Source organism: Amblyomma mixtum, chromosome 5, assembly GCF_055824585.1.
Source record: "Amblyomma mixtum isolate Tamu chromosome 5, ASM5582458v1, whole genome shotgun sequence".
NCBI classification, from domain to species: Eukaryota; Metazoa; Arthropoda; class Arachnida; order Ixodida; family Ixodidae; genus Amblyomma; species Amblyomma mixtum.
Window position 1 is genome coordinate 124,529,968 of NC_143016.1, and position 27,178 is coordinate 124,557,145.

The 27,178-nt window shown below is 50.6% G+C and overlaps 1 protein-coding gene across 1 annotated transcript; it reads left to right on the top strand.

Annotated features, from left to right (window-relative positions):
* Positions 1 to 4,007: 4,007 nt before the first annotated feature.
* LOC149343611 (uncharacterized) lies at positions 4,008 to 7,844 on the top strand. Its single transcript, XM_089547032.1, has 3 exons — positions 4,008 to 4,248; positions 5,160 to 5,464; positions 7,704 to 7,844. Exons 1-3 carry the CDS (start codon positions 4,008 to 4,010, stop codon positions 7,842 to 7,844), a joined length of 687 nt encoding a protein of 228 aa, XP_089403158.1.
* The last annotated feature ends 19,334 nt before the right edge of the window (positions 7,845 to 27,178 follow it).

A 27,178-nucleotide genomic window follows, 5' to 3' on the forward strand; every position in this document is an offset into this window, starting at 1 on the left:
AGACCACATTCACGCTATCAATCAGGTGATAGAGAAATGCGCAGAATATAACCAGCCCCTATATATAGCGTGCATTGATTACGAGAAAGCATTCGATTGAGTAGAAACCTCAGCAGTCATACAGGCATTGCAGAATTAGGGTGTAGAAGAGTGTTATGTGAAAATATTGGAAGATATTTATAACGATTGCACAGCTCAACAGAATGGAAAGCTGGGCTAGTTGTAGGTTGTTCATGATGAAAATTTCTGGGCGCGAACAAACAAAGGACAGCGAAGAAACCACAGGACGAGCGCCTTACACAGGAAGGCGCTCGTCCTGTGGTTTCTTCGCTGTCCTTTGTTTGTTCGCGCCCAGAAATTTTCATCATGATTGCACAGCTACCATAGTTCTCCATAAAGTCAGCAATAAAATTACAATAAGGAGAGGTGTCAAGGAAGGAGACGCGATCTCGCCTATGCTCTTCACTGCCTGTTTACAGGATGTGTTCCGGGGCCTGAAATGGGAGGAAATAGGGATAAGAGTTAAGGGAGAATATCGAAGTAATCGGCGATTCGCTGATGACATTGCCTTGCTAAGTCACTCAGGACATGGGCTGGAAAGCGTGATCAATAAATTAGACAGGCAGAGCAGAACGGGGGGAGGGGGGGGGGCTAAAAATTACCATGAAGAAAATTAAAGTAATATTCAACAGTCTAGTAAGAGAGGAGCAGTTCGAAATTGGTGGCGCCGTGCTAAATGTAGTAAGGGAATATGTCTTTTTAGGGCAGGTAGTGACAGCTGATCCGGATCATGAGAGGGAAATGACTAGAAGAATAAGAATGTGGTTGAGCGCATATGGCAGGTTCTCTCAGATCATGACTGATACTTTACCAATATCCCTCAAGAGGAAAGTACAACAGCTGTATCTTACCGGTACTCACCTATGGGGCAGAAACGTGGAGGCTAACAAAGAGGGTTCAGCTTAAGTTAAGGACAACACAGCGAGCTATGGAAAGAAAAATGATAGGTGTAACGTTAAGAGATCGGAAGCGGGCGGAGTGGGTGGCGGAACAAACACGCGTTAATGATATCCTAGTTGAAATCAAGGGGAAGAAGTTGGCTTGGGCAGGGCATGTAATGGGAAGGCAAGATAACCGCTGGTCCTTAACGGTAACAGAGTCGATTCCAAGAGAAGGTCAGCGTAGCAGGGGGCGGCAGAATACGGTGGCCGCAACTGGCGAAGGACGGGATGAATTGGAGAGACATGGGTGAGGCCTTTGCCTTGCAGTGGGCGTAGTCAGGCTGATGATGATGATACGATGATGACGAAAGTGATGTATCTGCGGTCAAGTGAAAACGCTCCAAATAGACAGCTCAGTTATTTTACGGGGTGAAATAGAACTGGTGTGCAGAGTGGCAAATTTGGCTTAGTCGGTTCTTCGGTAAAGAGGCAAAGCAGCGCTACTACCACCGACAATAGAAGAAAAGATACACACTCTGCGTACGTTTTCCTTCTGTCGTCCGTGTTCGTTGGGATGCTTTGTGTCGTGTGAGTCTATATACGAAGCTCTTTGCGCAGCACGGCACGGAAAGCGTCTGAAAAACGTATGTCGAAATTGGAACAGACACAAAAACCGATCACCAGGTTTTAGTAGCAGTTCTCACTGTTTTTCCTTCAGCTGTGTCAATGAGTGCATTAAGGAGCACTTTCAATAGCTTTGTTACACAGGCGCCGCACAGAAAGATGAATATTAAGAGTGAACGGAAACCTTCACTTCATAATCATTACAAATACTATTCATTCAGACCGAATAGTTACTGTTAGCTGAAGACCGTAAAGCTGTTCTGTGCGATTCCACCATTGTGGATTCACGCTCGCTAACCTTGCGCGCCCAGCCTCTGATCTCTTATGACTGCTAAGAGATGCCCACCTGCTGCCATGTTTGCCGGAGTCGATCTTCTACCGCGGAATGTTAATTAAGAGAAGCCCAGGAGTAGGGAAACTGTCACTGAGACTATCCACGGAGCTGTCGACTGGCCAGGAAGCATAATGTAAAGACAAAAATTTGTTTTCTTGCCGCGAGCATGTGTGTGCTTGCGTACTGGCACAGAGTGCACCACTAAGTTACACCGCAAAGAAAACTATTGCTTGCCTAACGGATGGAGATAGATTGTCGATTGCTGCCACTTGCATCGTGGTGATGTAATGGTCACCCGAAAAAAGCTCCACTGTGAAGGAACTGCCATTTCGTCGTCGGCACAGATTGACAGAGCCACGTGCGTACATCTCCTCGTTCGCTCGTAGCACTGGGAGATGTCAATTATCTGAAAACAACTCTTGCCACTGAGCTTCTGCCATCTCATCAGCGTTGCGAAATCATTCCAAAAGGATATCCGATGGGTATCAGTAGTGAAACAGTGCCATTCTTTGCTAAGGCATGTACAGACGCTACCGTTACAGACGCTACAGACGCTACGCCACATGATCAAGATAGCCAAGACCACAGCCTCACAGTGATGTTGTTCATGTCCTCAAGAAGATAATGGTGCGTACCTTTTACGCGTGATTGCCCAACGCAGGCGACAGACTGGCAGGTGCTTAGATCGCTTTTGAAAACGAAAAGTCATGCAGATTTGGTGATTTAAATTAACGTATCAAACATTGCGAGGCTGGTGACTAAAAATGGTAATGGGGCTAAGCGTGCAGGGCTCAGGAAGTTTTGTATACAAATGAATTTTGAACATAAGTAGCCAGAAGATGGAACCCAAGAAGAGTTCCAGATGGCAGCCATTTCGTGTCTAAATGCAAACTTTAAATGGCAGAGAGCACATACCAGTTGCTGTGCCTAAGGGTAGAAGCAGCAAGATGCAGAACAACCTCAACAAGCAGACTTAAACCAAGCTGTCGTAATGGGTGTTCCATCAGACGCCTCCGTAGAGAGGACAAGCGGCGGCAGCTCAGCAAGAATTGATCGGTTGTTTCTGGTTCAGAGCAGAGAGGGCACAATGGGGAGACCGCCAAACTAGACTTACGTGCGAAAAAAAAAAGTTTAATTGAGGCACGCTAAAACATAGACGCGTGGAAAAACCAAGATTGCACGATCGCGTTCCATTACTGTACCACGAATTAAAGAAGATGCTGGAAGTCCGGAGAGGCGGTAAATCCAGGCGCTGAATATTTTTTCAATACAGATACCTGCGAAACCTGGTCGCTGTAATATATGCCCAGTACGAAATGAGAGTCATGACTGGTCCTTGAAGCGCTTACTTCGCCAGGATATGAGAAATCTCATTTAAATTAATTCTTCTCTGCTCACGCTTCCAAACCAACCATAATGGACACGCGTGAGGTGCTATCAAACATTTGAGTCGGCGAATAGCCTGTGGTGCCAGAGACAGGGTTAGAGAGGAACACAGGAATAATGAATCTGTCGTAATTACAAAAGTAGACAAAGCGCTGTTTCTGTGCATGGGGTTTTTTCTTCGTTCATTTATTTCCGATAGTTTCTAATTTGTAGTTTCTCAGTGTGTACCTGCTCATATGCTGCTCAGTTGCCTGTAAACAGGATTAATTTTTCTGCATAAGTTGTAGACGCGGTACCTTTGAAGTGTGAAACTCATCGTTCGTACAGAAAGCTTCCTGCTGACTAGACAGGGGCATGCGACCCATCGAGCAGCTTTCACGGAACTTTTTCCTGGCTGTTCGTTCCTCTTAAATATTAAAAATGACCTTCTTGACTTCGATTGACATGAATGTTGATCAGAACGATAGGATGGCCAAGAGGGACTTGGCTCTCACGACTAGCCCTACATTCACTTCGCACCCCTCCGGTGCTCAGTGTGGGCACTACGACCTGCTGGCTCTTGGAAAAATCTGGGCAATGCGCGCAGCTACGTGCCATCACCTCCGGCTGGAGAAGAAGAGTAAAACGCACGGGACACGCGCCGCGCATCTCAAACGCTCTCCTCGAGACTGGGCAGAAGAAGGATTTTTCGGAATCGCAGGTCGGCGACGCTCCCATCCCTCATGCAAGGCACCTCAAAAGCTCGCTCGGACGTCGCGGGCCCGAAGGACCAACAGACGGTCCCGCAGGGTTCTCGGCAGGCTCAAGGCGGAAGAGGTCCTGTGAAGGCCGAGACAAAGAGGAAGCAGAAGGCGGCTCCCCGAAGGAAGCGCCGCTCCATGGACCGCCGCCGCAAGCGCGCGCAAAGCATCGGCACTGCGACCACCGCCGACAATGAATGCTTCCTCAAACCAGCTGAGCAGGGTGAGCGAAGGGATGGCTTTGGAGTGCTCGGACATTGGGCTTTATGCGACCTTAATATTTTTAGAAATTGACTTCTGTAGGTTTCACAATATCTATTGAGGAAACGTAGTTCTAGTTATCCTTCAAGGTGTTTCACCTTTTTATTCATTGCTTTTTACCTGAAGTTATGCACGTGCTGGCCAGCTTGCTGGTGGGTGCTTGAGAAAACTATTTTAGGCTTCCTTTTCTCTGCTGACACGGGTCAGATTCACGCCGTTTTGCCCTTGAACTTTGCCAACCTGTGGTTCAGTCTCCCCGATAATGCGGAGTCTCAGCGTCGATCCCGCTCTATCATCGTTGATTAATTTAGGCTTCCCTCCTTCGCATACACTGGTAACAAACAGCGTCGGCAGATGTGTCACTTATCTGCAGCTAGGGGTCAGGGTTCTACGTTTAAGGTCAGCGTTTTCAGCGGAGATGCGTTTAGCAGCGCGATGCTTTCTCGGCCTTTAAAATTGTAGTGTAACTTATCCTGGCGAGGAAAGTAGCAGTTTGGTATGTCTATAGCGCTTTGAGTGGGAGATTGTAGATTTATTCGCAATTATGCCCATTAGGAAACGAAGCGCTCGCTGCTGCGGGTGAATGGCTTCTACGTTGAGCTCCTGAGTATGACTTCAAAGCTTCGAGTCGTGCGTCAAGATCCACGTGACATCGAAGTTAACCTGGAAGCGATAGGCGAGGAACATTTCGCGCAAAACGTATTGTATGCACCAGTCAAACAGATATAAAAGCCTAGTGAGGTGGCATCGTATAGCAGCGGCTTGTAGTTGCACGCGCTCTATTTTACCACAGGCAAAACAGTTCAAATGCGAGACAAAAATACGCCCATCGCAGTAATTACAACAACGCCTGTGTGTATCGTGATTCTGCAGCCGACAGCCTATCGTGCACAGGCGTTAAGCTTGCACGCAGCGTCACGGATGCCGTCGGTGAACCGAAGCCCCCAGACCAAAGTTCCGGGTTGGGTGAAGCCACGACGACCTTAGCAGGTTCGCAAGTGGAACTCGACAAATCAAGGGGCTCGCTCTCTGCGCCAAAGCGGCCGTCACAAGTCACCCCTGTCCTGTCAGCACGGTCTGCTTTGTTCCACGTGGCTGGCGGCGCTCTGGGAGAACACGAGGCGGAGCCCTGCGACGATCCTACGACTGCCAGAACATCGGAAATTCCTTGGTCACCTGTGAGTGCTGCCATCGTTGGGGCACTGACGATGTGCAAGACGGCGAAAGTGGCAGTCGGAGTGGCACAACGAGAAATGAGACGCAGACGAAGAAACGGCAGAACTAGTGCTCACTATCAACTAAGAAAATTTTATTAAAGGACGCAATATATACAAAAAGCGTTATATGCGCAGTCTAGGTCATGGAGGAGAACGAACAGGCAGAAGTACACGCGATACAGCATCACGAGTTGAAAAGCAATCACTTGTTGAAAGCATTTTCAGGTAGTCCTTTCTGTCCTTTCTTCATCTGCGTCTCCGTAGTTATTGTGACACAACACTATGCATGAATCCATGCCAACTCTCCCAAATTTCCACCCTTCCGCAGTTGGAGCCTCGCAAATGCATCGCTTTGCAGGGTGGCACATCTACAGAAGCTTCTTCCTGTGTAGTCATTCTTTTTTGGTGGCAGAAAAAGTAGGTTATCCTGGACGCAAAAGCAAATTGTAGTTTAGTTGTAAGAATTGCGCCAAACACCACCTAACGTTTATGCGAGGACTTATTAGGCTTCATGAACAGCACGCTGTCGTACCTTCACAATGGTCGCCTTTGTTCTTCTGCTTGATCGAAAGCATCGGCCACTCCAACATCTACATGATCCATATTTTTATTAATTTCTCACATCATACTGCGCTATGATCACAGCTTCGAGCTGACTCATTCTCTAATCTAGGTCACGTGTTTGTGTTTCGTACAAAGTAAAGTAGATAACATCAGAGCCAGAAGTCATCGCACTCGGCCCTGCCCATGGCAAGGGTTTCAGCGCAGTAGTTGCAAAGAGGGATGGACGAGTTGGCGAGGCGACATCTTTAAGTGGCAGCTCGAAGACATGCGAAGGAATCTGCAGAGAGAAAGACTGCACTGGCGGTTAACTGGCCGAGGCCCTGGACGAGCTCTTTACAGCGACAGCTGTCAAGGCCATGTTTCCTGAATGTGCGGTGTCGGTGTCGTCGGCTTAACGCACCAGGGTCAACGGTTCACGTCGAGTTGTCTGAAGGGAGTGATGTCACGTATGGCGAAGCAACAAGCTTATTGGGCAGAATGCCCATCAGTGGGTAGGCCGAACACAACGGCGTCACTCGTGACGTCCTTGTGTTCCCCATGGATGAATACATACGTGTTCATATGGGTAGATAAGCTATAAGATAAGATGGGTAGATAAGGATATGGGTAGATAAGATGGGTAGATAAGATGAAGTGCTTCACCATGCATGCTTAGTACCAAGAGTTTCTGAGCATTCCGACGCGCCACCACGTCTATCGCTGAAATTTGCGTTACCAGATTAGTAAAGTTGTAGTCAGTTATTCGTACGCAACTTTATGCACCAATTTTTCTGCTGTAGAGGACGTATTTCTAAAGTTGGAATAACCGAGGCTGCATCCGCATACGCGACAGTATATGTTAACCTACATGACAGTAACAAGTCAACAACAGAATGCTATTATATTGTCCGAACGTATCTACCCCACATCGTTGATTCAGAGTTCAGCTTCGGGTATAAGATTTTGAGATGTGCTAAGTTCAGAACCAGCAGTGCACATTAGTGATTGCGCCTTAGATTAGCAACAGAAAAGAAAGCGTGTTCAGACCGCGTTTTTCACGTTCGCGACCAACACAGAACCGAAGTGTAAAAAGTGCAAGGTTTCTATATATGTTATTTGTCGCACAAGACAAGGCTATATAGAAGTGTCACTGCAGGAACGAGGAACTAGATGTTTTCTTCGATTTCTTCTTGTCTGTAGCGTGTTACGAAAACAAAAAATATATAAAACGGAAGAAAAATGTGTTGCGAGCCCCCGAAAGTGCTATGAAATATTTTGAGCTCCGCGGGAAAAAAAAGGGGAAGTGAGACGATATATAGGTGAAGTACAGAGGAGAGCGATAGCGAAAAAAGACAAGGAAGAGTTTAAACAACACTGTTTACAGGCGTGTAAAAAGTAAACACATTAATGGCGGTCGCGAGCTACCCTTCACGCGTAGTTAAAATTAGAACTGTGGACGAGCGATGGGCACACATATGCAAAAAAAAAAAAAATCCTGCATAAAAAGCCAAGCGCACGCGTGGTGTCCTGTTACTACTGAATCGCAGACAGTACCCTGCTCACGCAGCCGGGGTGGGGCGCCAGGATGCATATCGTCCATGAGCAGTTCACATGGAGCTTCATGACCACTGCGACTACTATTTGGTATGTTTTGCAGGTCTCGCTCAATCCGGAGGGTCAACCTTCGTCTGACGCGGCGCCGGACACCGACAAGACTAGACGAAGGTCGTCCGTTCTATGTGAGTGGTGTACGAGGTTCCTCTTCGGCGTGCTTACAAGCTATGTGCACCTGGCATGAATAGCCACAACGCAGAGAGACAAAAGAGTTTGACAGCGCTGGAGCCACCAATTTTGTTCTAAAGGGTCCCGTGCATTATATGCGCGGTACCGGAAAATCCAGTCACTCACTAGCTTCGTTGCAGGAACATAAAGTTGAGGGTTAAGTAAATATAGGGTTACGTATATCGTTTTGCCAAAGCATTGTACCTATCACAAAGTGACTAGTGCAAATAATGCAGTAATTACTCTTGAAAGCTTTCAAGAAACATTTTTCGTTCATATTCTCGTTTTTACGGAATTTTTGTTCCGAATGAATATTCAACAAAAAGTATTCTTTGAAATAAAATTACCACTGAATTAACTCACTACATTTCGCATGTAAACAATGGACTGTTTAACCAGACGCAACTGGCAAAGAGGTATGAAGTGAAATCCTTAAACTTTCCACGAGCTCTGACGTGAAGAAGTGCGAAGGATGAATACATCAATCCCCCGTCTCAACCTACACCAGTGCCCACATGCTCCGCTTAGAAAGTTTTGCTCATCCGCAACTTTGATAAAATTGTCATTCTGTATAACATTGTTGGGGTGCCGACGTACTGCACTGACCGCTGGCGGTAATTACGGCGCTGCTGACCCTGCTGAAATATTAGCGTACGGCTGTCGGTGAAAATGCTCCCCAAAACCACTGTTGATCACAGTGGCTATTTCCTTCATCTACTCATAACGAGGTTTTAGGTTCGATACGGGCCTAACCTTACCCAGCTGAACGCTCCACCAGGTCATGCCTTATGGAAGCTCGTCATGCAATTGGTCAACCCGGGCGCCATAGCAGCGAAGGCCGACACAGGAGCAGCGCTGATTTTCAACTGAATTTAACACCATCGCGTTAAGGACCTCGGGCCGCAAAAAATCCGGTGCCGGTGTCGTTCGCCGTTAGCGAGAAATTGACGAAAAACCGATGAGAAATTCCCAGAGAAGCAGCCTGGGAAGCAGGCGGGCCACCTGGGTCAGATAACATTGCGGCTTCATCAGAACCTGCCCATCGAATTTAGAGCAAACTACCCACCGTGGTAGGTGGCAGTTAAATAAATGATTGGTCGGCCAGGAAGAGAAAACTGCGTCGCAGAATGACCACCGATGGCCGCTCCTGCCGCCGCAGGGCAGCTGCACATCGCTTAACCGCTGCACCACTGCGCCAGGAGGGATACGTATGAGGATCGCCTGTGATTTATGAGTGCAGAGAATGAGCAGTTATGTGCATATAAGGGAATTAAGCCATTACTTTCTCGCGTCATACACTTGAGCTTGAATGTCCCCTACGAGTTTTTATTAAGCAAAATACGACGAACATATCTCAATGAGGGAACGCACAAAAGAGCAAGCAACAAATAGCATTTCAAACATTTCTTTTGCCCCTTGTCTTTCCTGCTGTCCGACAACAAGATTTATAGCCACCAACACTTGCAGATCTCTATTTTGCTGCAGTCATAGCCACTTCCTCGCTTTTGACACATAAAATCCATCAATTATTATCGCTGATCTGTTTCGATGAGGGTCAATTAAATGTACCAGCCTTGCCGCAAAAGCTTCCAACCAGCTGAACACCGGTCTTCTGATAGGGGATGCCGCTAAGAAAGCATTTTTTATGTTTGAGGCAAAAAACTGTTAAGAACCTGCGCAATTAAAACGCGGCCTTAGGTATACACGTGAGTGCGTTGCTACACTTATTTTCCAGCACAAAAGTCTGCAGTATTCGCTGCAAAAATATGATACTCAATGCTAATGGGTTTTAGTTGCGCATATTGTCGGAGGTTGTAATTTTCATAAGGAAAGTTTTGCAAAGCCTCAATTTACTGCATCCCGGTGGGAATGATTCATTCCGGGAGACGTGTGGCAATTTTCCTCACGTAAACTGCGGACGCAGCCATTCCAAAACTGCGCAGCTAGCGAACACTCACAGTGCCGTGCACTAGCTTGTGAATGTGTGGTACGCTATACAAGCGCGTTTCAGGGAAGACTTTTAAGTTTTCTCAAAATTAGGTTTTTGAGGTAAAAATAAGGCTCTTTCAGCATAGTATTGCCAGTGCTGTTCGACACCCGAAAACCTGTCAATCATTTTATTTTAGTAAGCTGTTTAACTAATTTTTAATAACTTTTAACTCTTAGAGTTAGGCTCCTAGTTTCAATTATAGACTTGTAGCCGGTCGTTACTAATAACCATTACCATTGGCAGTGTGGCTCTACAAACCTAAAGAAAACCAAAGTTTGACTTTTTTTTACTAGTTACGTGCAAAGGTTGCTTTGCCTGCATGCTTTACGCAAGCGCAGGTGTTTTGGCACGGTGTAGCTAAATTTTGTCGAGCCACAGCGCCGGGAATAATCGCCTTCTCAAAATTAGAAAAAAAAAATTATGTTATCACTGACGACCAGCTACAAATATCATTTCAGCCAGTTGTCTAGCTGTGATAGCTGAAAAGTTAATTATAAAAATTAGTTAAACAGCTTTCTACTTAAGAAAATTCCCCTGCTTGTCAGTGTCCGCCAGCACTAGTAATCGTATGCAACAAAAGTCATATATTTGCCCCAAAAATCTATTTTAGAAAATTACAAAGTCTACCCTGAAACACCTGATATATACTTCAAGCTGTAGCCCGTTGTGCCTTGAGCGGTGCGGGCTGGGCAGTATTATTTTCACTTCATTAGGTTGTGACTAACGCAGCTAGCCTGAAGAGGTACGGTACCGATCGGCTACTTGCATTAATCGCAGCCGCGGCCGCAGCTAAAACATAATCACATTTCGCGGAGTGCCGTACCAGCCGTCGTTTTTGGACAGCGCATGTTCTATGTTTGGATGGAAATATTAAATGCGAAGACTCACCAATAAATGACTAAAAGTTGTCAAAGCTATTATGTGCGCAATACACGCGAAGAGTTTTCATTAGTGAAAAAATTACCCTTATATATGATAGGAACGTTTTGTATGTTCTTTGGTTTACCGAAAAACGCGCCATGGGCGAATTTCATTTGACCAGACTTTCACTTCCGCAGAAGTTTTCTCAATGTCTCCTGAAGTTCGTTCAATAGGTATTTCGCAGTATTATTAAAGGCAGACGGAAAGTGAAAAAGGCCTCCACAAACGACAGCGTTCTATCTACACAGGTTATACCTTCACCGAACACTGAGTGTTTGTTCCTTGTAAAGACGGTCTATAAGCTTTATGACCATTTATGCCATGGCTTTCCTACAGATATTTTCCTTTGTCTATTCATGTTCTATGCAGACTCTACAAACAGTGGTGGCGGTAAAATGCGTGGTCTTAAATTTAAACACTGCATAGACTGTCTATCGGATTTGTACTGTCTGTAAACTACACTCTATAAGATTTGTGTACAGAAAGTCTATAGGCCTTCTAGACAAAAGTGTAAGATATTTTTGCTGAGATATGACCTACTAAAATGTTCCCAAAAATTAAACACAGGGGTTACTGCCACTGTCTATTTTTCCAAGAAATCTGCGATGAAGGCAGTGGCAGATTTTTTTTACTTTTATACCAGAGGCTTCGCTACATTGGCATTCACATTCTATGGTCATCACAGAGTTCTTTTTAGTACTGACGTCATGAGTTTGAATCTAGTGATGGAGGAGAAAACAGCTTCATTTTAAATCCTATTTTCTCACCACTACACGCGCCTTTTGCTGCCAGCCAAATATTAGCATAGCCACAAAAAGCGAAAGAAACTATTTTTAGTTAAAAAAAAGGATGGAGTTGACAAATAACATGGGCTCATTTTTCGTGGAACTTTGGCATTTAACATTGCCACTGAAAATGTAAAGCACTCGTCATCGACACGAAGTATATGACATACTCCATCAGTGGCTCGTTAAGGTACATTCAAGCGGCAAAAGAATGGACAGGAATCTTTGTTGCTAACCATGTTTGAGCATAGCACGATGCAGCATGCACCGTAGCGACCCTCCACCGCCGGGCAGCGGATAGAGGCCCGCTGTTGGCACGGCACAGCTGGGAGACGACATGCGGCGCTGCGAAACAAAACGGAATTCCGATATGTCTGTGTCGATGACACATGGCGTATTCCGATCTGTGATCCAGAGCAAATTTTATTGCTCCGCGAAACCGAAGAGCGTGTTTCAATGTGGGGTTGGATTGAGACAGTGAGTTCTGATTGGGTCGCGACGATTACCTTGATTATTCGTGGATTCGGAGAGCTGCGGATAGCCGATTAGAACGCGCCATAAGACTAAGGCTAGTGAGAATACCTTATACGAACGGCTTCTATACTTATGACGTGCCTGCTTCCTCTCTAAGGAGGAGGCTGGATGCCAAATCAGCGGGAAAACAGTTTTAGAGAAGGTGCGATGGCAAGTGACGTGGCGAAATCATTTAAGGAGCCTGTAAATTGGTTATTCGTAAGCCTTAGCAAAAATCGCGCGGGATTGCGTACCTTGGACGAGGCCTCAGAAAAAAGGTCCCTACATGGAACTTTACGGAAGTTATCGATAGAGAGAGGGGCTCAAAGAGAGCTCCAAGCAGTGTTCTCACCGCAGGGATTTCAATTCCCGGCCGCGGACACCACGTTTGAATGAAGTTAGTAAAAACGTAGTGTACTGTGGACCCGGATCGCTTTGAAGCAAAGCAGGCAGTCTAAATTAGATCGAAGCCTCAAATTATGCAGTCCAGAGTAACCGTGGCATAGTTTTAACTGATTAATACGAGTGAGGTTAATTCCTGGAGCAATCCCGCCTCGACTACCCGACGTCCGACAGAGGAGAGGTGCAGCTGCGCTTCAGCCAGCGAGAATGCAGAAATGAAATGCAAGGGAAGCGTCTCGTGCTGTCCAGACGATTCGAATGAGGGGAAGTGCATCCGTCGCACACATCTCGAGGGTGTGTCGCACCTGTTTTGATAACAGGCCTGAGCCATACGCCTGACATGCCGCTTGCGAGTCGGTTGTGACCGGTCAGGATTGTCCTCACAGCTAGCTGGGTATGGAAAAGGAGGTACACTCAGGAGAAAAATGACATAAGTGCGGAGGTGGTGCGGTGATGTACCATCAGATCAAATAATGCAGTTGCACGTTTTGGGGTATCAGTCCGCTAAATTACATCTCTGGGAGGCTCTGGGAGGCTCCACGTCGTCGACGAACGTTCTCTCCTAGCGTGGCGCTGTTCACTGTCATCACGTGCCTCGCTCAACGAGAGTGTCTGTGGTGTGCGCCTGACGTCATAGGTAGCATAAAAAAACGGGTTCTCGCTCAACTGCTGTTCTCAGCGTACGATCACGTTGCACGTGATACTTGCGGTGTTGTAGGGCATTCTACGCCCGCGGTTATGGACGAGCATGGTGCGGGTGTACACCATCAAGGTTAGGTCACAAGCATCATTAAAAACCTCTTCGGCAATGCTCGGTGGATCGGACACAACCTCAAGGTTAAGTCACAAGCATCATTAAAAACCTCTTCGGCAATGCTCGGTGGATCGGTCGAATGCTTTGCAGCCGAATGTTCGTTATATCCAGGGATAACACAACAATTTTGTTACATGCGAGGTAGCATACTTACGAGATTAACACAGCCGAGTCTGCTATATCTGAGGTCACATAATAAGGTTTGTTAATCCATGATTAGCACATGAAAAGTCGTTATTTCCCAGGTGGTATACTAGACAATCTGCCCTGAAAGCCAGGAGACAAGTCGTGGCGTCGCGCGCGCATGCGCTTGGTTGAGAAACCGGGTTCGTCGAAAGGTGGGCGAACCTTCATTTTCACAACACAACGAGCTCAGTTGGCTTTGAATTGGCGAAGCGAGCGAGAGAGATATACAGGTAGCACTTTAATTGGCAACATCACTTTCCGATTAGAATGGAACGAGCTTGGTCCACCAGTGCCTTTTGATCCTCAAACTGGACCGAGGCCAACCAGGCACTCCAGGAAGGTGGGGGTGGGTTAGGAAAGTAGGGAGATGTATCACAACTGCGAATGTGTAGATGCAATGCTTTAGGTTTGCTCAAGGTCCAGGGCAGTTAGGGCAGGCTGGGGTAGCTCGGAGATGTAGGCAAGACCAGGCGGGTGTGCGTAATACCTGTATGTTAACCTGTATATTGAGGGCTAAGCGGAGTGGGGATGTTAGTAGCGCTGGCTCGGGGGAATGCATTGTCTGGAGGGTCTCCCTGACTTTGTGATGTTGTCAGTGGGTGTTTGTGGCGCTTGTACTGAAGGCTATGTTACCATGTCGGTTGGAAAGGACAGGACATTGCAGGTTACCGGTGCGCATTGTTGCGGGTGAGCTGGTGGACGAGCACATTTCTCGCAATACCATCGTGGCCAGAGACCAACCGGAGCGTGACAGTGCGAGGCCGCACATATTCTAGCGCAGTGTGCAGATCGTCTTTAAGGGTTGTAGGGTCTGCTCGCGGGCAGGTCAAATCTCGCGCCGCTCACCGCGGGTAGCCTCGGACCCCTTCTTCCCGAGTGGTGGGGCGGGGGGAGCGAGGCTAGGAGAAAGCCTTTATAAGGCGCGACCGGGAAGGCCCGCGATCTCTCGCTCTTGGACCAGCCCTGCCAAAGGACCACCTGACCCAGCTGCCACGACGACGACCGGCCCCCCTGATGTGAGATTAAACCTTTTCATACAAAGACCTGTCTCGAGTCACTGCCTGTGCGTCCCCGCGCAGAGGAATCGCCCACAAATAATGGCGCCCAACGTGCGGCTTTAATTAACACCTTGTGGACGATTTCTCTGCCGATTTTGGGACGTGCAGCCAGACTCGTGGCAGGCCCTCTTTGTTCGGGGCCACGCCGGACCGATAGGGTTAAGGAGCGGGTCAGGCGGAATGTTCGCGGGGTAGCGACTTGTGTAGTGTTGTAAATTTGTTGGGGGTTTTGTGTTATTTATTTAGTTTTCGGGCGTTTTCTGTTGTGTATTTCCGTGTGTTTGTAGATAGATTGTTGTGTATATGAATGTTCTTGTTGCCATGAGCAGTTAGCCGGTGCGGCCGGACAGTTAGCGCGAACTATGCCTCCCAGAAAGGATGTTTCAGCCACGGCTTTGGATGGCGGGGCAGCCGGTAGTGAGACGGCCGACGCGGCGGCCGTAATAGAGCAGGTGACTGGGATGTTTGCCGCATTAGCCCGTCAGCTCGGTTCGGTGGCTGGCGCCAACCAGGCCGCAGCATCGGTAGCATCGGCGACAACATCGCGCCCGCGGATAAATATGGAGGTCCCCTTCTTTTCCGGGTACACGGACGCGAAATCAGTCCACGAGTTTCTACAACAACTCGAGGACTACCAGACGGCTCTGGGCGCCCCAGATGACGTAATGCTAGGGCAGGTCCTGCCTGTAGCACTCGTCGAGAGCGCGGCGCGATGGAGGCGCTGCCAGCCGACTTTCCATTCGATGGCGGACTTCAAAGACCGTTTCCGCGCCGAGTTCTTGCCGCCTGATTATGAGCGCCGGATGCTGGAGGAGCTCGCGTTGCGCACCCAACACCCAGAGGAAAGCCTCCTCGAGTACGTACGCGCAATGCAAGAGCTGTACAAGAGGGCAGATCCGACGGCAACCGACCGAGATCAGGTTGCGCGTGTGATCAGGTTGCGCGTGTGATCAGGCAGTGCCATCCACGCTTCAAGCCGTATCTGCGGGGCCGCAGTTTTACAAACCTCGAGGCCCTAGCGCAGGAGGCCAAAACCGTGCAGGCGGATTTGCTGGCCGAGCTGCGCTACCAGCCGCCCCCCAGGCCGGCCGAATCGCTGGAACCGGGATGCGCATGGGATGGAGGCCGAGAATGCGCGATGAGAGCTCGGCGCGCCGAGGTAATGGCCGTGGAAAGGCAGGCGGAACCCCCTGTTGTCCCTCGCGCGCTGGACCCGTACGGATTCGAGAAGCGGCATCGTGCCGGCCTCACAGGCCGCGCGCCGAGCCAGCGTCAGGAAGGCGCGGAGAAAGGGGAGAGTCGTCCCCAACCGCTTCGTGGAACGAGGGGTCCTCCGTCCACGCGGCGGGTGAACGACCGGCTTTGCTGGAATTGCAACCAGCCCGGCCACATGGCACGCGAATGCCAAGCTATGCGTATGCAGGGAAACGCCAGGCGCTGGCGGTGATGTCTGGTGGCACCGGCCTTTCACCGTCAGCGGGAGAATTTCATGGTTGTCAAGGCGCTAGTCAGGAAAAGAACTGCCGCGCCGGCGACACGGAGGCCTTTCTCCCGCTCGCCTGTAGAGCTCAGGGAGTCGTTCCGCGCTCAAGCCCTTTTATGCTAGTGCAGTTAGCGGGTCGATGCTACTCTGCACTCGTAGACACGGGCTCAACGCTGTCACTGGTCGGTGACGAGGTGTACGAGGCCTGCCGGATAGGTAACATCCGTGTCAGACCGGCCGAAACCCCGTTAAGCTTAGCAGCTGGGGCGGCAAATCAAAGGGAGCAGTGCGTCTTACGATGCGCTTTGACGGCAGAAAGCGGTAACATCGCTTCGTCTATCTGCCTGGCTTGTCGATACCAGTAATTCTGGGAAGGGATTTTCTCTCGAGCGAAGGCATTGTGCTCGACATGGGGGAGAATGGCTATCGTTACAGCCAGCTCGCCCCCCTCATTCTCTTCGAAAGCGCATCCTTGCCCGGCTGTCCTGCACAAAAGGTGGGTGTCCACACCTGTGCGACAAAAAGGCAGGGGAGCTCCCTCGAGATGCTGAGAGACGGTGGCCCGTTAGAAGCGATTATTGCGTCTTTCTCAGGACCCAGTAGTCAGCGCCGAAGGCTCGCGGAAACTTTACTTCCGTTTTCGGATTGCTTCACGGAGAAACCGGGCAGAACCGACCTGCTTCAGCACGAGATTCAGACGGGTGATGCGCGCCCTTTCAGGTGTAACCCGAGGCAGTTAAGTGCGCATAAGAGGCAGCTTCTCGACTGTGCCCTTGACGAGATGATTGACACCGGTGTGGTGAGACCCTCACAAAGTCCCTGGGCGTCACCAGTGGTTCTAGCACCGAAGAAAGATGGATCGGTCAGGCTGTGTGTTGATTATCGTAAGCTCAACTCACTGACGCCTACGGTTGCGTACCCTTTTCAGTCGATCGAGGCTGTGATGTACGCGTTAGGGAACGCGAGGTTCTTCACAGTCCTAGATGCAAGCAGAGGGTACCTGCAGATTGAGGTGGCCGAAGGTGACATTGAGAAAACCGCATTCACCTGCCACCGCGGGCTCTTCGAATTTACTCGACTCCCGTTTGGTTTGTCTAACGCCCCGAGCACGTTCATGCGACTGATGGACATCGTGCTGGGCAATGCAAGGTTCAACTACGCCATGGCGTACCTCGACGACGTTGTGATATTCTCACAGTCGTTCGAGGAAACCTCATTCACCTGAATTCCGTTCTCGATAGAATGAGACGTGCCGGTCTAACCATCAATCCAAAGAAAGTGCAGTTGACATCGAAGAGAGTGGACCTCTTGGGCTTTGTCGTGGATGATGGCACACTGAGACCGAATGATGACAAACTGCAGGCAATTCTGAACTACCCCTGCCCCATGGATGTGAAAAGCTTGCAGAGGTTTTTGGGGATGGTTGCGTTCTACAGGCAATTCATCCCGCGCTGTTCGGAGCTTGCAAGGCCGCTGAACCTGCTGTTGCGTAAAGGCTCGAAGTGGGTCTGGGGCAAGGAACAGAGTGACGCATTTGTTGCCTTGGCTCGCGCGATAGCGAATACCGCTAGTCTGCGCCTCCCGACCTGAACAAGCAGTTTGTCTTGCAGACAGACGCTAGTGACTACGGTGTTGGAGCTGTTTTGTTGCAGGAACACGAGGGCAAACTGCGCCCTGTCGCGTTCGCTAGTCGCACGCTCACATCGGCGGAGCGGAATTAATCCGTGACCGAAAAGGAATGCCTGGCGATCATGTTCGCATTGTCGAAGTTCGACATGTACCTTGACGGAGCGGTCTTCACCGTGCAGACAGATCATCAGGCATGGTCTTGGTTAAAGAGGCTCAAGAACCCCGCAGGCAGACTCGCGAGATGGGCGCTGACGTTGCAACGTTACGCGTACGCCATCGAGTACCGCCGGGGCAGGTCGAACAAGGTGGCCGATGCTTTATCGCGCGCACCGTGGAATGCTGGCGGAAGCGCTTCAGAGGCGCAGCCCAGCTTTGTAAAAAGCGGCGTCACCGCTGTTGGAGAGGAGGAGAGGGCGGACGGGAGTGTCGCGCCCGGTTTGGAGAAAGAGGAGACGGACAAAGGTCCCGCACGGTGCTGTGACGGAAGGGAAACACGGCAGCTCGTGGCGGCGACCGCTCGCCTGCCTAGGAGCGAGGCAGAAAGAAATCTGTCTTGGGGAGTAGCGGTCAGTAGAGAGCTGATCGAGGCCCAGAAAGCAGACGGTCTTTGCCAGCGGGTGCTGAAGGAGCTTGCGAGCAGCGCAGCTTGCACCGGGAACGCTGAGGGCAAGTACGACGCGTATCTGCTGGGCGATGATGGCTTGCTGCTCCGCTACATCCCCCAACTTGACGAGGAAGAGGCGATAGCATCCCCTTTCCGAGTCGTGGTCCCGAGAAGGTTGCGGAAACGGTTCCTGCAGTACTTCCATGACTCAGCGCTGGCAGGCCATGGCAGCGGCAGTAAGACTTACGACAAGTTATGCCATGTCGCTACCTGGCCAGGCATGAGAAAGGATGTGCTGGGATACGCCCGTACCTGCCCGGTATGCCAGGTAGCCAAGCCTCGGGCGGGCAAGCCCGCTGGCATGATGAAGGCGGTAGTTAGCAACTACCCGTGGCAAGTGGTCGCGTGCGATATCATGGGACCCCTCCCTCGGTCCGCGCGCGGAAACTAATTCATCCTGGTAATAACGGACCACTATTCCAAGTGGGTTGAGGTTTTCCCCCTTAGGAACCTTGTGTCGGAACGAATTTGGGAAAAACTGTTGGAGACTTTCGCTCGTTTCGGTTTCCCTTCCGACCTGATTACAGACAATGCTTCTTATTTCACAAGCAAAGTCTTTGTAGACTCTTGTCGGGCGCTTCAAATCCGCCACAGGAGAACGAGTCCCTACCACGCTCAGAGCAACATAACCGAGCGGGTGAATCGAAATCTGAAGAGCATGCTGGTCGCGACGACCGAGCAGCACAGAGATTGGGACGCGCGGCTGTCCGAACTGGCGTTCGCTACAAGCACAACCGTGAACAGGTCAGTGGGTATTACACCCGCTTACTTGAATTTTGGGAGAGAGATCGCTTTTCCGCTAGAGAATGCCCTACTCGACGCGGCGGGGCCTGCGCCCCCTCCGCTTTCGCAGTACGCGGCAAGGCTCCGGGAGCGCCTGGAGGCAGCGCAGCGCGCAGCCCGCGAAAACCTCGATGTCGCGCGCATGGAGCAGGCGGATCAGTACAACAAAGGTCGCCGTCACGTCGTTTTCAACACGGGCGACTTAGTACTCAAGAGAACGCACCCACTTAGTAACGCAGCGCGCGGTTTCGCCGCGTCGCTAGCGCACAAGTGGGCTGGGCCGTACGAAGTTACGGCACGGACTACGCCGCTCACCTACCAGCTGCGGTTGTTGACGAACGGCGAAACCGCCGGTCCGGTGCATGTCGCTGATTTGAAGGCTTTCCACCTTCGCAAGGACGATGACTGCGAAGTGGTGGAAAATCAGCGCGATGCGGCGATCTCACCCCCGGGAGGACGAGCAGGTAGCGGTGCGGTTCGCAACCGACGCTACAACCTGAGGACCAGGTAGCACCCGTGTCTCTCGATCAATTATCACTCGCAGTGCTCTCGCCCTCTCAGTATGTCTTCTAGGAAGCTCCAGCGGACCGACGCCCGTGGCTCGGACTCCAGAAGGCAAGGCAGACCACCGTCGAACGGTGGCCGCCATCAAGGCGCGCCACCCGGCTGGCGGCAGGAGCCGCGCGAGTGGCGCAGGTTCCACGGCCGCGGTGGCCCCCACCGCCAGCCAAACCACGTGCCTAACCACTGGAGAGCACCTCCCAGTGGTGCAGGCCAACGCAAGGGCGCCAGGGATCATCAAGCGCAGGGCACCCCTCGCACCCAGCCGGCGCTTCGGCCGCCGAGCAGCCGCAACCCAGGCGGTCCAGGAGCCATCGGCCGCTTGTACAAAGACTAGGAGCGGGCCGGCCTGTGTTCCCTCTGCGGCACACTTGTTGTGCACCGGCCCCGCCACGAGGCCGGTGCGCTGCATACAGCGCGCAGGGAGGCGGCGGAAAAGCGCTTGGCGGCTGCAGCACTTTCCCCCGCTGCGCCACTGCAGAGGGGCAGCCCGGAGGAGGCGGCCCTCCGCATCCTCCAGTCCAGCCGCCCAGACCTGCTGTCCCCGGCGGCCGAGGAGCTTTGGAGGGCGCTACCGACAGGGCCCCCAGTGGAGCCAGGCGCCTCGCTCCCCAAGGCGGCTCGTGAGGAGCCCATCCAGCTAGCGGTGAGCGGCCCCCCGGCGAGCACCCCTCCCCCCGGCGACGACTCTATGGACCCGGACCCGGAGGTCATCGAACGCCTACTGGCGGACCCCGGGACGGACGTTTGAGGGGGGGGGGGGAGATGTAGGGTCTGCTCGCGGGCAGGTCAAATCTCGCGCCGCTCACCGCGGGTAGCCTCGGACCCCTTCTTCCCGAGTGGTGGGGCGGGGGGAGCGAGGCTAGGAGAAAGCCTTTATAAGGCGCGACCGGGAAGGCCCGCGCTCTCTCGCTCTTGGACCAGCCCTGCCAAAGGACCACCTGACCCAGCTGCCACGACGACGACCGGCCCCCCTGATGTGAGATTAAACCTTTTCATACAAAGACCTGCCTCGAGTCACTGCCTGTGCGTCCCCGCGCAGAGGAATCGCCCACAGGGTAGAGGGTATTTGTTCATTCTGGAGCTCCCTTATGGCCGCCATGGAGTCTGTGTAGAGTATAACGAGAGGGTTTTGTACGATGGCTGTGAGGTCTTGTATACTCGCCACAGTGGCAAGCAGTTCGAGAGTCGATGTAGGAAGGAGACAAGAAATGTAAAAGAGTTTTTGTAATGGCAGTGTCTGTATTATTGGGAGAGAATATTGTTTATGCTGCTGGTACTGTGGTGGAGCAGGCGGCCTCTGTGGCGAGGGAGGGTTGCGGTGATTGATAGAGCATGATGGCGGTTTCCAATGCGGGTCGCGTCTACATTCCGGGGGAGTGGGCAAAGGGTAAGTTCGGAGCGCGGGGTAGGTTCTCCGAGAACGTGGGGACATCGATCCGCGTGAACCTTGCCTGATTGAAGAGCCACGGTCCATGTCTTGTGCCAGATAGCTGAGCCACCTGGCGATGACAATGCCGCTGGAGGAGGCCCGGCAGGCTGCGGAGGAGGCGGGTGGCCTAGTCTGGCGTTATATGTATAAACTGGAAGGTTTAGGGTCATCTTGTATAGTGTGTGAAGCACCGTTTCTATTCGGAGCTTGTTTACGTTTGAGAGTTGTATAGGGTGCAGTGTAGAGTATTTTGCTGAGAGCTAAGGCGTGTCTGGTTTGTCTCGTTCGGATTTCTCAAAGGCTTGCATCGCATTTGATGATGCGGCGGATCTGTATGTATAGTTTTTGGCACGTGTGGATTGTGGAGACATTAGCATGTGCAGAATATTCATGTAGGTGCAGGCCAAGTACCCTACATGAAAGGGCCCAAGGAATCGGACTACCCGTGATGTGAAGGTAGATTAGGTGACTGTGATCCTTCTGGTATTTGGTGGCAAAAGTTCTGATTTTTCCGGTGCACGTGGAGGAGCTGCTCGTTCAAGATATTCGTGTACGAACTTTATGTCTGACTGAAGTATTCCCTCTACTTCTCCAGGCGTCCCAAGAGTGTACAACAATAATAATGTCATCAGCACAGAGGGTATGCTGCAGGAGGGGTATTTATGAGAGTTGGAGAGAAAGTGGGGCCATTACCGTGTTAAACAGAGTGGGTAAACAATTTACCTCTGTGTCATGCCTAGCGTAAGAATAATGGGAGCCGACATGGAGTCGGGGAGGCGGAAGCACGCAGTGAGATTGCTAAGGTTGTATACCTTAGGGCAACAGTCTGTGGAGTTAACCGCTTCAAGTAATGGGTCGTGCGCAAGGCTATAAAATGATGGTCGTATGCCGATCGTTACTAACTCTTGGATCTGGCCGGTTTTCAAATGGGAAAGTATTGTTCAAGAGTAGGAAGAGGTCCAGTGTCGGCATTCCTTTGCGGAAACTGATCTTTTGTAGCGAGGAGAAGTCGAAAAAGTCGGAGGTGAGTGTGGAAATGAGCAATTACCATGCACTTCAATCTTTTGCTCACGCAAGAGGTAAGCGATATGGGGCGCATTTTCAAGTGAGGTTCGCTTGCCTGGTTTGGAAAGAAGTGCAGAGGCGCCACCTATGCGCACGTTTTTGAAGTAGACCTTGATGCTTTTCGCCGCCTGATAGCAGCCAGATGTGTGATTGCGGGCTCGACCTCAATTGCAGTCCTTGAGGACTCGCACGTTCCCCATTTACGCACTGCTTTAGGTAAGGACAAGCGGTGAGCCGCTGCCGACACGCGGACGACCCCAGAAACGCAGTCCGCACGCGTTGTACTGCACCCCATCACGTCACAACCAGTATCGTTCGCGCGCGGGACTCTGCTGTTTGTTGCGCCGCATGCCGTCAAGCCGCTCGAATTTCGAATCATCCAGCCGGCCACTGAACCTGCCCTGTTTTAAAGGAAAAAGTAACCCGTATTCGAGCCCGAACTATTTATGGCGGGAAACATTAGCCGCAAAAGACATTACAAATATACATTACCGGCTACTGCCATGTTGGTATGGCCGCGGAATTGTAGACGCTTCTGACAAAAGAGGGGCGGTCTGCAGCAATTCGTAAACACTCGCGGACGTAGACCTGACTTCAACGCTCTCCAAAAAATAAACTGCACACCAACGCTCATTAGATACTAACATCGCGCAACATACATCGGATGCCTACGAAACACCACAAGCATCCGCTGTAGTAACCAAGGGTGTGACCGCGATCGACCGTTCAATGACACAAGACTTGCACACCTCACACGTCCTGCTCGATATCCTGCATGAGGAACGAAGCCAGGGAAGCATCTTCGTGCTGAATGTCTAGAGGCCGCCCAAAAAGGGCCAGATGGACGTGTTTGAAGAGCTCTTTCACGGTACCCTCTAAGCTTGCCAAGCCACGTCAGAACTTCTTCCTTATTAAGGGTGACTTCAACGTGTCTCATCCCTCGTGGGGCTAGATGACCAAAAATCCCAAATGCATTCGCTGAAGGGGCTAGTTATGTTTGGGCTGGGCTCCTGAGCATGAATTCAAGGCTTCCAGCCTACGTTAAGATCCCCCTGCGTTCGCAGTTAACCCGGAAGAGATAGGCGAGGAACACTTTGCGCTACAACGCACTACATGTGCCAGGCAAATCGATATAAAAGCCCAGCGCGGTTACACCGCGTTAGAGTTCCTTGCAATTATAGGCGCGCCAATTTACCGCAGTTGGAATAGCTGACCGCGCAGTTAAAATAGCCCTCAAAAAACTGTCAACGCAATATTTATGACGACGCTTGTTTGTTTCATGTTACCTCAGCCGAAAAACAGGCGCGCAGCGGCACGGATACCGTCGGTGACAGCGGGCACCAGGACCCAAGTCAATCCACCAGTCAGGCCACGACGACCTTGGTATGTTCGGTAGTGGAACTCAACGAATCAAGGAGCCCGTCCTTCCCGCTAACGCCGCTGTCACAAGTCAACCATTCCCTCTCAGCACCGTCTTCGTCCCCTGTGTCTGGTGGCGCCCTGGAAGAACCCAAGGAGCCCGGTAGCACCGTACCGTATACCACGACATCGGAAATACTCTGCTCAGCTGTAAGTGGTGACATCTTTTGGGCACTGACGCAGTGTGAAAAGAAGTGGAGCGCAGATGGAGTGCGTCGCGAGTGGTTTACGCTGTTGTGCGCAGCATCTGCAGGAGCTTCGTCTTAGGTAATCATTCTTTCATGGTGAGAGGCAAACAATGGAAAAATGAGCAGGACCAAACAGAAACTTCAAGACCGACTCCAAACACCACCGAACGTTTAATGATAGACGCTAATTCGTCTTAAAGAACAGCAAACTATCAGTCCTTCATAATGCCCGCAATAACTTAACTTTCTTTTTCAAGCTATCTGTGGGCATTGTTGTACCGTGATGATGGTTGGTTGTGCTCAAAACGAAAACGCGCTTTCGGGCCAAGCGTGAGATGGCACTTTGCGTGAGTCCTGTGATTCGCGGTATTTTCCTGGGAGTGTCGAGGAAGCCTTCTTAGAGTGTTAACAAGGCCACGTGCGGGACAAGGTGTTGCACGTTGCACGAACTCCATGAGGTTCACGAGAAAAATTTTCGCAACGCGTCAGCAGACTCCTCCTGAATTTCTCGTAGGCCGTCACTTTCCTTCCTCTTGGCATGTTTCCACGAGTCAGACTAGCGACCATGTCCAGGTGAGGAGGAATGAGGCAAGAAAGAGCCATTAAATTTTAAACTCTCTTGGTGAATATTAAAGGTGCACTGAAGAGGAATCTGAACTTGTCTTTTTGCCGCGGGAACTCGATCTACATGTTCCTAGCATTCTTAGAAACTGCGACTTATTGCCCTGTATGGCCGATTTCCCAAATTAAATCGAATTAACGTCCGGCTCCCGCCCTTTTTTTTGAATTCTGCCTCGTACGATGGGCGGAGCGACCAACGCGTGGAGTGCCTTTCACCCAGTCCCGTGGCGGCTTGCCGCTCTGCCATCGGCGGAGTAATACGTAGTAGTCCGTAGTAGCAAATAGTCCGCGCGTATTTTTATATCTGCGGGCTTATTTTGCGGCTATATTATCTGCGAATGGAAATATTTATTCATGGAAACCTAAAAAACAAAATAAAGCGAAAGCAAAGCCTCCACGGAGCTGGCTGAAAGGAACTTCACGCGTTGGTCGACTCCGCCCATCGTACGAGGCAAAATTCAAAAAAAAGGGCGGGAGCCGGACGTTAATTCGATTTAATTAGGGAAATCGGCCATACAGGGCAATAAGTTGCAGTTTCTAAGAATGCTAGGAACGTGTAGATCGAGTTCCCGCGGCCAAAAGACGAGTTCAGATTCCTCTTCAGTGCACCTTTAAGTAAAGTAGCTGTTTTCTTAAACACAGCCGCTCTTCTGGTCATTTTTTGCACTCTGAAAGGCCTGCGCTTTTCTTCTGGCACCACCCGACTAAAGCCCCTTTACACCCGCCCGGCTACAATGCCATCTGCCGGCGCGCCTGGAAATCCCCCAAATTTACGCCCTTCCTGACTGGCCGACAGACGCTGGCTGACGGGAGCAGACGTCTGAGTGAATATGACCAATAGGCGTTTCTAAACGGATAAACTCCTATGCATGTACAAAGTAGGGTGCGAGTTTCAAAAGGAGCGCGAGGTAGGCAACTTCCGAGCGTGATGGTGGGTTTTGTGCTGCCAGCAGAAGTTTATTTGGCACAGGTGTTGATGACAACAAATCAGGTAGTTTAGAGACAATGATAAAAACATGTAGCTGGGCCCCCTTGAAGGTATCTAGAGACCCTCTAAATACATGTTCAAGTGACTGTACCATCAAGATGTGGTAGGCTGCGACGTTAGCTTTGATCACTCGTTATAGCTGTCTGGTATTGGAAGACTTCCGTTTCGGTTGAAGTAGACTGCTGCCTTTGCTCATCTGCTTCATCGACACCACAGTCGCTCGGACAGGCCTAGGTTTCAGTACTCGGCTACATTTTCAATATTTCTGCTGGATGCGCATAGTGCGCAGCAGCATCGGTCTCAGCTTTTATCTCTCGCCCTCTCTGGTCCTGTTCGCACCTTTATGTCTCCTACAAAGCAGACAACTTCGGAGCAAGAAGTTACCGCACTAGATTTTGCCTATGGCAAGAGTTTCAGTGCAGTAACTGCATGCAGAGACGGTACAGTTGGTAAGGCGACATCTTGAAGTGGCAGCTCAAACACATGTGGGCGGAACTGCAGGAAAAAAGACGGGACCGGCGGTTAACTCGCCTGGGCCCTGGCCGGCCTTTTTACAGGGACAGCTGTTGAGGCCACGTTTCCTGTTAGTCGGTGCGGTCGGCGTAAAACACCATGTACAACGCGTCACACCGTTTGGTCAGAAGATAGTGAAGTGACGTCTATCATGGCGTCACACCACGCTAATTGGCCAGAATGCCAATCACTGAGTGCCATTAGTGACGTCCTAGTGTTCATGTTAATGTATGCATCCATGTCGATATGGATGGATAAACGACAGTGCTTGGCCACGCTTGCATACTGCCCAGGGTTACTAAACGTTCTATATGGAGTCGGCATTTCTCTGCACTCCAGTTGTCGCTGCATCTCTCATTACCTCAAGGGTAAAGATAATATGCCTGCACCTATTTGCATCATAGGGAAGGTGTGATTGGAAAAGGAGGGGCTCATAGAAAAAGGTAGAGGCCACATGTATCCCAGGTGCATTGCGAAAAAAAAAAGTACCAGAAGGAACACGTCATATCTAAGCCTAGTTATGGGGGAAATAGCTACGGTGTTGCTAACGGGCAACGTGGTGGGCGGCGCGCAAGGAGCGTTGGCGCATCATGCAGCAAAGGGGCACTGGAAAGTATGGAGCTAGGTACCCGTGCAGATGGCGCGCGACCGCAATTTCCGGGCTAATTCCGCGGTGCAGGAGAGCGAGCTTCGCGAAGTGACGTCAAGGCTTCTCCTTACACTTCGTTCCTCCATGCAGGGATGCGTCGGCATGCGAGACAGAATGCGTTTAGTGACATGAAAGTTTGACGTTGCGGTGACTGAGCGCTTATCGATGCATCGTTCACTCTGGTCAGCAGGGCACTGTCCGCTTCAGAGCAGGGCAATCTCATTTACAACTAATTGTGCGCCACTCTAGAAACGTTGAAATGTGGCGTACTCGGGTTCCTTCCCTTCGCTCGTGTGCTCAAAACTTTTGTTCTTGCTTTTAATATTAGGACTTATCGCGAGGTTCTGTGCTGATGAAACCACAATGTGAATGTCGAAGTGATTTTCTCCGGTCATAGGGGCGTGTGGACAGCCGGTGTACTACCCGGAACAAATGTCTCCATGCAGGGTGCATGAGTGGAACCGAAGCCGACATGTGTGTTAATAACTAGTGACTCGAGATCTGCCCTTTTTGGGAGGTTAAAAGAATGCACATGTTCTGTTCTGTGTGCTGGTGAAATGAGGTGCCCGTTAGCAGACCTGAAACCAAAGTGGCTAGATCACGTTTCGCACGTTTTGCAGGCTTTTGTTTCCGCTACTGTAACACACGACATACCGACATACATTTCTCACCTTCTCACTTTGCTG

Excerpts from the sequence above, each read along its gene's own strand:
- LOC149343611 (XM_089547032.1), top strand. The coding sequence starts at position 4,008 with ATGCAAGGCACCTCAAAAGCTCGCTCGGACGTCGCGGGCCCGAAGGAC. Across the intron at positions 4,249-5,159 it reads CCTCAAACCAGCTGAGCAGG|CCGACAGCCTATCGTGCACA; the intron begins GTGAGCGAAGGG and ends GTGATTCTGCAG. Across the intron at positions 5,465-7,703 it reads CGGAAATTCCTTGGTCACCT|GTCTCGCTCAATCCGGAGGG; the intron begins GTGAGTGCTGCC and ends TATGTTTTGCAG.